Consider the following 11,936-nt stretch of genomic DNA (forward strand, 5'->3'; position numbering starts at 1 on the left):
GACTATAGGGAGGTCAGAGACCTGATCGTGTGGTGAAAGGACAACAACCTGTCCCTCAACGTGATCAAGACAAAGGAGATGATTGTGGACTACAGGAAAAGGAGGACTGAGCACGTCCCCATTCTCAACGACGGTGCTGCAGTGGAGTAGGTTGAGAGCTTCAAGTTCCTTAGTGTCCACATCACCAATAAACTAACATGGTCCAAGCACACCAAGACAGTCGTGAAGAGGGCACGACAAAACCTATTCTCCCTCAAGAGACTGAAAAGATTTGGCATGGGTCCTCAGATCTTCAAAAGGTTTTACAGCTGCACCATCGAGAGCATCCTGACGGGTTGCAACACTGGCTGGTATGGCAACTGCTCGGCCTCCGACAGCAAGGCACTACAGAGGGTCATGCGTACGGCCCAGTACATCACCGAGGCCAAGCTTCCTGCCATCCAGGACCAGACGGTGTCAGAGGTAGGCCCTAAAAATTGTCAAAGTCTCCAGCCACCCTAGTCATTGACTGTTCTCTCTGCTACCGCACTGCAAGCGGTACCGGAGTACCAAGTCTAGGACAGATTCAACCCCCAAGCCATAAGACTCCTGGACATCTAATCAAATGGCTCCCCAGACTATTTGCATTGCCCCCCTTACATGTACAGTGAGGGAAAAAAGTATTTGATCCCCTGCTGATTTTGTATGTTTGCCCACTGACAAAGAAATGATCAGTCTGTAATTTTAATGGTAGGTTTATTTGAACAGTGAGAGACAGAGTAACAACAAAACAATCCAGAAAAACGCATGTCAAAAATGTTATAAATTGATTTCCATTTTAATGAGGGAAATAAGCCACTTTCACTATTAGCTCTACTTAGGCAGTGATTGATAGCTCCTGCTATGAACATCACCAGCTTTCTCTTATCTATGTATACCATATCGCCGCCCACCAGCCACGTAATCCCGGTCTAGATGCTCCTACCCATCTATCCCTTCAACCTGTATCTCCCTAGACCTGGATCCACCCTCACTGCCTCAGCATATGACACCAGTCTCACCACTCTCACTTGTTGCACCTACGCTGCAACATTGCCTGACACCCACCATATGTGTACATAAACCCTCACATAATAACTCATATATCCTATGGTTACTTTATTTGGCAGTACCCTGTCCTTGAAGTGTAACAGAATAGACAGGCTATCTAACCCTAACTCCACCCCTTGTTGCTTGCGATCTTTGAATATTCACTAGAATGTTGTCGCTTACCTCTTTAGTGCTAACACTCACAGGCACTCACTCCTGTTATCACCCATTTAATTCACTGCTTCCCTGCTTGATCAGTCCAGCTGCTCGACACCACTTCACACTTCCCTATTGGTTTCACTCTGTGAGATGTTTCCCTATGCACAATGTCCTTACACAACAACAAGCTCCATCTCTTAACACTTTAGCATTGACAACTTCAATGAAACTATGTTGTTCTTCCTCAAACGTCATTTTCAGCCTCCTCTGTGCCTCCATAGACCTCTAGCTCCCCTTCACATTGATCTCGGAGTCCCGAACAGTTCTAGGTTCATCTCCTGATGTTTATTGTCCTGGTTTAGACCTAGCTATGTTGAAGACTTCTTCCCCGGGAGTTCTAACAGAAACATGTAGCTAGTTTCCACACTGCCATCTAGTGTGTAGGAGAAGGATTGATGACAGTAGGGAAGAAATGGTTGGGAAAAGAAATCGCTTGAGGACTCGGGGCAGCTCGCTAGCTCGTTAGTCATTCGTGGAAGCAAGTTCGAAGACAAACTCGTTAGCTAGCTAAGTATTAGCAGGCTAGTAGTAGTAGTAGCTCTGTTAATGTCATGGAATTGCTGTGAATCTCTGGTAGGTAGCTATGTATTCATTAGCTTAGCCAGCTAAAAGCTACCTGTTTGTACAGATATGTCATAATTTGCTAAGACTTTGTCGGTATGCTAATTTTGTTTAGCTAGCTAGCTGACTAGCTAACCTTAACATTGTTCATTAACGTTACCTAGCATGCCAGAAGTAACGTTAGGTGCTAGTTAGCTAGAATGGTAGCTAGTTAGCCAGGGACTAACTGCAGTTATGTTCGCTGTGTGGATTATGTTAGGCCAGGGTGTCTGACCCATAATGTGAATATGCCTCTTGTGGTTTAACAGGATATGGCAGAGTTGAGATGCCGGAAAACAGTGGTAAAGGAGGGAGAAGAGGAGGAACACCAGCAATGTGAATCTGAACCTTGCTCAGAGAATTTTACAAGTAACCAACCACACTCAATAGGTGTCAACTGTAGGCCTGCATGGTTTGGTGACAGCCAGGAAATACATATATGTGGGTGAAGTTGTAATTTATTCCTTTTCTTTTACCAGTGGACAAGGTTAGTCTGAAGGAGAAGTGTTCAGAGGACACCGATGGAGCTACCTGTGGGGTTCAGGAGAAAGAGAAGGAAGATGAAGAGGAGAAGGATGAAGTTAAAAAGGAGGAGGCAGACAGTCAGAAGCCCTCTCCTGTCAAAAGAAACCGGACCGCCTGCAGATGTGAGTGGATCTCTTGTTATTTTCTCGCTGTAAGGGTAGGGATGGAGCCTCTCACTGATTAATCTCTTTCACCAGATTCTTCCTCCAATGCTTATGTGCAGATAGCTTGGGGACAAGGTTACTCACTGACTGACACAATCACACAGTAAAAGACGTGCGTTGTGTAGTGTGTGACTTTTGTCTGACAGTAACGCGATGCTCAAACGTACTCTACCCCAACTCCGCAGCGGTTATGCTTCAGAGTCTAGTGAAGCTGTTCTTCGGATGCCTGGCAGCAGTTACATGTGGCATGATGTATGCAGTGTATCTCTACACCTACCACGAGAGGAAGTTCTGGTTTTCTAGCAGACAGGTGGGTAGCGCTAGCCTGGGTACTAGTCTGTGTTACCATTCCACTCCTTACCACTCCTTGTCATGCCACACTTGCATGACAAGGAGTAGCAAGGAGTGGAATGATAGCCTACAGACTAGTAACCAGGCTAGGGTAGCGCTTGGTCTTCCCCAATCCATTTTTCTCTCTCTCTCTCTCGCTCTCTCTCTCTCTCTCTCTCTCTCTCTCTCTCTCTCTCCTCTGATACATCGTTAGATAATGGCCAGGTGTTAACAGAAATATGAACAGTGCTTACCCTGCCTTTGTGTTTATTTTGTTTCAGGAGCTGGAACGGGAAATCACCTTCCAGGGTGGCAGTGGACTCTACTATTACTACTACAAACACATGTTGACAGCACCCTCCTTTGAAAGAGGTAATAGCCTAATCTTTCCCCAAACAAACCAGTATCCAATACAAATCAGTGGTTTTGATATCCAAACCTGAGACAACCTGTCTCACCCAGTCACGGTTATACTGTAACACTATCATATGTTGCCATACTGTTACTACATATATATATGCCATTTAGCAGACGCTTTTATCCAAAGCATCTAAGGTTTTCAGTCATCTTATGATCTCTGTGTTATGTATTTATTGATTTTCTGCTTTAGGGATATACGAGCTGATGAGAGACAACCGGACTGTGTCTGGTCAGACCATCAACGCAGTGGAACGCCTGTCTCTGTACCCAGAGCTTATTACTAGCCTGCTCTATAGAATCACAGGAAGCCAGGTCAGTGCACCACCTAGAGATCATCTCTTTCCCTTGATCAAAAAGATCTGACATGAACTTGTGGTTTTTGGCTGCATGGAAACTTGCGTTAGTTGACGTGCTGCCTACCCACATCCTGCAGTCTTATCAGCCATAAAGATGCTAGTGATGTACTCTGTGTGTGTCTGACTGGTAGGGTTTCCTCCACCCTGCAGGATGTAATAGAGCCAGTATACTTCTACATCGGGGTGGTGTTTGGCCTCCAGGCTGTCTACGTCACTGCCCTCTTCGTGTCCAGTTGGGTGATGAGTGGCACGTGCGTGGCTGGCATACTGGCTGTGGCCTGGTATGTTATCAACCGGTGAGTGGGAGATGGACACACTATCAGACACAATGTGTGTGTGTCCCAAATAGCACCCTATTCCCTTTATAGTGTGCACTACTTTTGACCAAGGCCTTTCCGATACAGGCAATGGGGACATTGTCCTGCTTTTTCCAGAGGTGTGCACTTGTACCCTCCCTATCATGGATTTAAAAGCATAGGGGTGTTGGCTGGAGGGTAGTTTCCACCGTTGTTAAATCCATGAGAGAAAGTATTTAAGTGTGATGAATCAGGACATAGCCATTATCATGGTCTTCCTAGGCATTCAGACATTACAACATAACTTGTTTTAATTCTGTCATTGTTCATTTATTGTCTCCCCAGACCAGACACAACCAAAGTGGACTATGCCATTCCACTGCGGGACAACTGGGCCTTGCCTTACTTCTCTTGCCAAGTTGCAGCCTTAACAGGATTCCTGAGTAATAACATTAACTCAGCCTCAGAGGTGAGCTACCTTTGCATGTTACCTCAAAAAAAACACCTAGGTCATTGGAGAGAGGAATAGAGTGAGACATTCTGTGTATTGCTTTCAATGAAATTGATTTAAAAGCTGTGAGCTCATCATTATGTGTGGGATATAGGGAATATGGATATTTTAAGTTTTTGTTTCATCATACCACCTGTGGGTTTTTCCCACGATGGCTCTCCTCTCTGTGTTGTAGATGTTCTGTTACCTCCTGATGAGTGCCACCACCTTCACCTTCATCCTGGTGTGGGAGCACAGCCACTACGTGCTCTTCATCCAGGGCCTGGCCCTGTTCCTGCTCGACTCCTTTGACCTGGTGCCGTCCCGCAAGGTACTTACTTACTGCCCTCCAAAGTTATTGGGATATTATCTGATTTTGAAGACCTACATGCTGACTTCCGTCTTCATGGTTGTTATAGATGATACATTTGCTGAAATAAGTTTTGGTAGGATAAAATGTCATAGTATTCAGTCAATTGGATATAGACTCATCGTCTCTCTTTTCTGTCTCTCTGTGTGGTTGACAAGATGGCTGACATTCACAAGGTGTACCTGAGCTCTCTCTTCCTGGCCTACGTCCTCCAATTCCAGAACCCAGCCCTGCTCAGCTCTCCTTTGCTCAGCCTCCTCATCAGCTCAGTGCTAGCGAGGTACTTCCAGGTAGAGAGAGCTTCTGACTTACTCTGTGAAACCAAATGGCAGTGAGGCTTTGGAGCTGTAAGTTAGCTTCCACCTTGCACGCAAAATGATGAAATATTGAACATCCGCTACCGTTCGCACATGGGGGGAACGTTTGATTGAAGCATAAGGTGTAAATTAGGCTTAATAAGATGATGGAATCTGCTAATGTTAGATAATCAGAGGTTTCTTTGGCAGTTGCCACAATCGCTTTCAAATGTTGTCTGTGGTCTTGTTTTCAGCAAAACATGAAGATGGGCCCCCTAGTGGCCAGACTGATGAAGCTCTTTCTGCATTTCTACCTTTGCTTCACCACCGGGATCACCTTCAGCTATGTGGCCAAGGTGAGAGTCCCTGAGTTTTGGTTCAGTTTCATCAATATTGTAACATTGTTGGAAATATGGGAGTGTTCCCTCTCTGGATGTGTATTGGAAAGGAAATTGCAATGTCTGATTAACAATCACACAACATGTTGTAGTAGATGGGATTTGAGTTGGAAAATCAACATTTTCATGTAATATGCATCTAATTTAATTTCCAGCGACTAATGCCAGTCAGAGAGAGTGATTTCATTTTGAAATTTCTTGAGGTGAAATTCGGACTCAACACAACAACGTGAGTTGTAACACTTTCTAACATACAACTGACCCAAATATTTGGCATTCAGCGATAAGACAACGATAAGATAATTCTAGTGTGAAGTCTTATTGTAGTAATATTAAGTGTTCAATCATAATGTTAACTAGCAATAAACAACAGTAAATATTAAAATGTTGATGAAAATATTGAATGGTTTCTCTTCCTCAGAGACTTTGTGACTAACCGGCTCCTGTGTCAAGAATGCTTCCAGACCCCCAGTCAGGACTTTTTCCTGCGGCTGACCCAAGCATCAGTCCTGCCTTTTTATCTACTGGTCCTCCTTATCTGTCTCATATCAACACTGCAGACCATCTACAGGAGGCTCAGGTTAGAAACTACACATAGCTGTTGTTTTGTGTTCTCATAATGTGGTCGATTTGAAATACAAAAACCTTCATATGGCCATTCAGTCATTTTTGTGTCTCCATGGTGATAGTGGTGAGCCAATGAAAATGAACCTCAGACTCGAAGATGGACGAATAGGAGAGCAACCCGAGGTCATCTACCACGTTTTCCACACAATGCTGTTCGGGGCTCTGGCTATGGTCTTTGAGGGGTATGTTCCTAAATGATTCAGGTTTACTTGCTATAACCTTTCAGACATGAAAACAAATGGCTGTCATTGTTCACATGTGGTGTTCTCCCGCAGGATGAAGTATTTGTGGACCCCATACGTCTGCATGTTCACAGCGTTTGGCGTGTGTTCTCCAGAGCTCTGGGTGACTTTGTTCAGGTGGCTGAGGCTGAAGTCCATCCACCCTGTGGTACTGGTGAGAGAGGCATTTTCCATTCAATTGTCTCCAATCACCATAACCTCTACGCTTTGAGTGTGGACATGCCTCCGTCTCCATATTCATAGCTAACAAATCGATTCCAGAACACCAACCAGTCCCTTTACAAGTCAGAATGTTGAATACATTTTATTTGAACTTACTCTACTGGTTGTCAGCTGATTTCGTCCTTATGCAGTTAGAAATGTGAGACAAAATATTCCCAGGAAAGTATTACTTAACCGACTTGAAAACGCATGTGGGCCGCTGTGCGTGGCTGTCACGGTTTGTTCATCACCTGAGGCACGCTCACACGATGTAAATACATGCTGCGTGCATACTAGCCGATCGCGTGCAGGTGTTTACATGGTTATGTGCATGTGTCAGGTGATGGAAATCTCTGCAGTACCAGCGTCTTGAAAAGTCAGGTTAATAATAGATATTTATTCTCAAATTTCCAGAGGTTTAAGGGCCAACTGCAGAGACAACCAGTAAAGTTCATATGTAATTTTATTCTGGTTGTAAGAGGAAGCTTTCCAAGCAATTGTATTGCTTTGTTTCACACTGATACCTTGCTATCACAGTCTGTTTTAGGCTACAAGCACCATATCTGTTCATAATGTAAAAGTATAGTATTAATCTTTTGCTGCTTGTTTTACCCAAACAGGCATTGATATTGAGCACAGCAGTTCCAACCATCATTGGATTCAGTTTATGGAGAGAGGTGAGGTTTGCAATATATGCTTTGAACTTTAACAATTAAGGTGACATTTGTAACATGTTAAATTGGCATAACCCTCTGCCCTTCTTTCAGTACTTTCCCCGTGTCATAGCAGAACTATCAGAGCTGCAGGAATTCTATGACCCAGACACAGTCGAGCTGATGAACTGGATAAAGTGTGTAATCTGCCTCATTGCCTCTCACACAGCTCATTTAATACGGACTTGAGGGTTACACAGTACATTCTTACTGAGGGTTCTGACCCAGCAACCCATTTCTGCCTCCCTCCCTCTTTTTCTTTCCATCCCGCCTCTGTTCCTCTCTTTCCTCTCCAGGACCCATGCCCCGATGGCAGCAGTGTTTGCGGGCAGCCCACAGCTGTTGGGTTCGGTGAAGCTGTGCTCAGGTTGGACTGTGACCAGTCTGCCTCTCTACTCAGACATTGACCTGCTGAGGAGGAGTGAGGATGTGAGTAGGGCTACCTGAATCATATGGTGTGCACTTAGTGGAGTAGATGAAAACAGGAGAAAACATTATGAGATAGGACAAATATTATTAATCCTACAGGTTAAAACATATCTCCTCCTGAAACATGGGATAGCGGTTTTCCCTAGTCATTTGTTTTTTCCTTCTGTCAATCCCCCCATTTGAAACCTTGTGTTTTGCGTCAAATAGACATACCAGGTGTATGCAATGAGGTCTGCGGAAGATGTCTACAAGATTCTGTCTTTGCACAAGACGAGCTACGTGATTATTGAAGAGTCGCTGTGCAACGAGTTGAGTCATACCAAGGGCTGCAGGATCAAAGACCTGCTGGATATCGCCAACAGCCATGTGAGTATTATGAACACCACTCCCTGCAACATTATATCAGGCACACACACACTTTGATGATAAGCAGTCAATTGTTACAGTACATAACGACGCTCTGAGAAATATAGCCTATATACATGATTTCGTTCTTGCACATGACTGTTCTTTCTTGCGTTGACTGTTGCCCTCCTTCCTCCACCAGGTGGTGTATGACAAAGGCGAGATGTACTCTTTCTCCAAACACGGGCGATTCTGTCATGAGATAAAGATGAACTACTCGCCCTACACAAACTACTTCTCAAGGGTTTTCTGGAACAGGTCCTATCACGTCTACAAAGTCAACTCTGTCATCTCCTTCCAGTACTGAAGACAGCTCAGCTTCAGCCTAACTACTGAGACAAGACTTTCTTCTGTCTCTGCAGTGTCTGTTACCATAGTTGGATGCAATACAACCCCTTCGCAGTTGGTACCCGTAAAATCCGTGGAAGTGTGTTGATTGAATATTCAGTCCCCTTGACATTCTACTGGGAGTGTAAATTGTCTTGATATTCTGCACAGTAACAAATCACACGTGTAACAGAGTGAGATCCATGATAAGAACATTCAGTTGGTCCCCCAATTATTGCATGTCAGATAAGTGGTCAAACTCTCTTAATGAATAGTTAGGGGCGAAGTTCACAATGCCATGTGAGTCATAGTACTGTATTTTGTTTTCCAAAACACTAATTTACTGTGATGTCTTGAGTGAAAGTAAAGCACACGTGCATGTAAGGGAGACAGGTCCACTATTCTCTTGTCATTATTTACCTCTTAATATTGACGCACATGCAGTGCATATGTGTTTTAACAGTTGAAGTTTGCTGCTTTGCGTCTTAGGATGTATTTGCCTGCACACCCCCGTTTCTTCTGTATGATGTAAAAGGGAAGGGGCGGATAAGGTTGACCAGAGCTCACTCTTAAGCCTTTTGGCAAGGTTCTCCAATTTGACCCGTGGGTGGTTGTATTTGGCCCCCCCAAGTTTTCTGAGAGAAAGAAAAAGTATTCAGACCACTTGACTTTTTCCACATTTTGTTACATTACAGCCTTATTATAAAATTGACTACTTTGTGTGTGTGTGTGTGTGTGTGTGTGTGTGTTGTTGTTGGACATGAAAGACTGTCAAAACACCAGGAAATCAGCTCCAAGTGATTTTAACTTATGAAAGAGAGAGCCATGTGATCGTATATGCAGGGTTTGAAATGATTTTGTTTTAGTCAAACATATCTGGGCTTCTTGCGGTCAATTTGCAGACTAGAAAGTAGAAATGATTTGTAATTATGTTCTGGCCCACTGACCATCCGCTCAAGAAATAATCGGCCCGCGGATTCATCTAGATGATGATCCCTGCCTTATGGGGAGTGAAGCCAGGCTCTGAGGCTATCCATTTATGTTGCTTATCATTTTAAAAACCTATTCTTCTGGATGCCTTTTAGTCTTTTTGATTTATTTAACCTTTATGTAACTAGGCAAGTCAGTTAAAAACAAATGATTATTTACAATGACGGCATACCCCGGACGACGCTGGGCCAATTGTGCGCTGCCCTATGGGACTCCCAATCACTGCCCAGGATCGAACCAGGGTCTGTAGTGCCTTAAACCGCTGCGCCACTCAGGAGCCTGAATCTTGACGTAAAATGTTCACTCAAATGAACAATTATAGGCCACATAGCTAAAGCAGTGGCATTTCAGATGCTATATTGAGCTACTGTCAACTTGGATCTTTTACTGGCTGACACAGTATGCCGGTCTAACTTGCTCTGTCTCAAAATTGTAAAGAAAGTGGATGAATTGTAAATGCAAAGAAACTATGAAGTTGATCTACGATGTGTTTTAATTGTATTTGTCTCAAATGTTTTGCTAGTGCTGAACTGCAATGACTTTTGCGTAGCTGCTATCTGCTGTTTTTCTCCTGAAATGTCAATGCAAAGAATATATGCTCTTGGAGCGGCCTCGTTTAACAGAATCTGTGCACTCGGTGTCCCTTCCCTGTATGTTTTACCTTAGAGACAATTATGCCTATGCATCTTTGTATAGATTGTTCTTGCTATTCTAAACTGTTGGATCCTTCAGGAGCCGGTATGCCACATTTTATGGTGGCAGATGGTTGACCTGGTCCTTTTTAACCATGGTAAATTCAGAACATAACTCAATAGGAAGTTAGCAAACATACTATTTTATGTTGTGCGTCATATATGTTTCGTGCCTTTTTTTGGAAGGTGATGTATCCTAATTAATGTTCATGGTGTAAAAACAGTCAACTGTATCGTAACCAGCTGGTACCTAGCCCTCCAATTGCCAGTTTCCAATTATTGAGGTGAAGTTACTTTTTGTCCTCATTGTTAGTAGATACACTATACAGTTGAAGTCGGAAGTATTTCTTGTTAACAAATTATAGTTTTGGCAAGTTGGTTAGGACATCTACTTCATGCATGACACAAGTAATTTTTCCAACAATTGTTTACAGACAGATTATTTCACTTATCATTCACTGTATCACAATTCCAGTGGGTCTACTTTTTACATACACTAAGTTGACTGTGCCTTTAAATAGCTTGGAAATTTCCAGAAAATTATGTCATGGCTTTAGAAGCTTCTGATAGACTAATCATTTGAGTTAATTGGAGGTGTACCTGTGGATGTATTTCAAGGCCGACCTTCAAACTCAGTGCCTCTTTGCTTCACATCATGGGAATATCTAAAGAAATCAGCCAAGACCTCAGAAAAAAAATTGTAGACCTCCACAAGTCTGGTTCATCTTTGGGAGCAATTTCCAAACGGCTGAAGGTACCACATTCATCTGTACAAACAATAGTACGCAAGTATAAACACCATAGGACCACGCAGCCGTCATTCGCTCAGGAAGGAGATGTGGTCTATCTCCTAGAGATGAACGTAATTTGGTGTGAAAAATGCAAATCAATCCCAGAACAGCATCATAGGACCTTGTGAAGATGCTGGAGGAAACAGGTACAAAAGTATCAATATCCACAGTAAAACGAGTCCTATATCGACATAACCTGAAAGGCTGCTCAGCAAGGAAGAAGCCACTGCTCCTAAACCGCCATAAAAAAGCCAGAATATGGTTTGCAACTGCACATGGGGACAGAGATCGTACTTGTTGGAGAAATTACCTCTGGTCTGATGAAACAAAAATTTGATTGTTTGGCCACAATGACCATTGTTATTTTTGGAGGAAAAAGGGGGAGGCTTGCAAGCCAAAGAACACCATCCCAACCGTGAAGCACAGGGGTGGCAGCATCATGTTGTGGGGGTGATTTTTGGATTAAATGTCAGGAAGTGTGAAAAACTGAGTTTAAATGTATTTGACTAAGGTGTATGTAAACTTCAGACATAAACTGTATATACAAAAGGATGTGGACACCTCTTCAAATTAGTGGATTTGGGGGCCTCCCAGGTGGCGCAGTGGTTAAGGGCGCTGTACTGCAGCGCCAGCTGTGCCACCAGAGACCCTGGGTTGCACGGTGTTTCCTCCGACACATTGGTGCGGCTGGCTTCCAGTTTGGATGGCGCTGTGTTGAGAAGCAGTGCGGCTTGGTTGGGTGTGTATCAGAGGACGTCTCTCCCGAGCCCGTACGGGAGTTGTAGCGATGAGACAAGATAGTAGCTATATATATCCACAACAATTGGATTCCACGAAATTGGGGTAAAATTCAAAAAAACATTTTTGGGATGGATTTGGCTATTTCAGCCACATCCGTTGTTGACAGGTGTGTAAAATCGAGCACACGGCCATGCATTCTCCATAGAGAAACGTTGGCAGTAGAATGGCCTTACTGAAGTGCTCAGT

At 43.6% G+C, this 11,936-nt stretch overlaps 1 protein-coding gene across 1 annotated transcript; it reads left to right on the forward strand.

Annotated features, from left to right (window-relative positions):
- The first annotated feature begins 1,562 nt into the window (after nucleotides 1-1,562).
- Nucleotides 1,563-8,866, forward strand: LOC118399162 (probable C-mannosyltransferase DPY19L4). Its single transcript, XM_035794997.2, has 20 exons — nucleotides 1,563-1,860; nucleotides 2,157-2,256; nucleotides 2,367-2,534; nucleotides 2,762-2,886; nucleotides 3,188-3,278; nucleotides 3,517-3,638; nucleotides 3,833-3,978; nucleotides 4,324-4,447; nucleotides 4,665-4,799; nucleotides 4,997-5,128; nucleotides 5,389-5,490; nucleotides 5,688-5,761; nucleotides 5,954-6,112; nucleotides 6,222-6,341; nucleotides 6,435-6,555; nucleotides 7,223-7,279; nucleotides 7,370-7,452; nucleotides 7,612-7,744; nucleotides 7,952-8,110; nucleotides 8,292-8,866. The coding sequence occupies exons 1-20, from the start codon at nucleotides 1,834-1,836 to the stop codon at nucleotides 8,454-8,456; spliced, it is 2,343 nt and encodes a 780-aa protein (XP_035650890.1). The 5' UTR covers nucleotides 1,563-1,833; the 3' UTR covers nucleotides 8,457-8,866.
- The last annotated feature ends 3,070 nt before the right edge of the window (nucleotides 8,867-11,936 follow it).

Source organism: Oncorhynchus keta, chromosome 20 (assembly GCF_023373465.1).
Source record: "Oncorhynchus keta strain PuntledgeMale-10-30-2019 chromosome 20, Oket_V2, whole genome shotgun sequence".
In the NCBI taxonomy this organism is placed as follows: domain Eukaryota; kingdom Metazoa; phylum Chordata; class Actinopteri; order Salmoniformes; family Salmonidae; genus Oncorhynchus; species Oncorhynchus keta.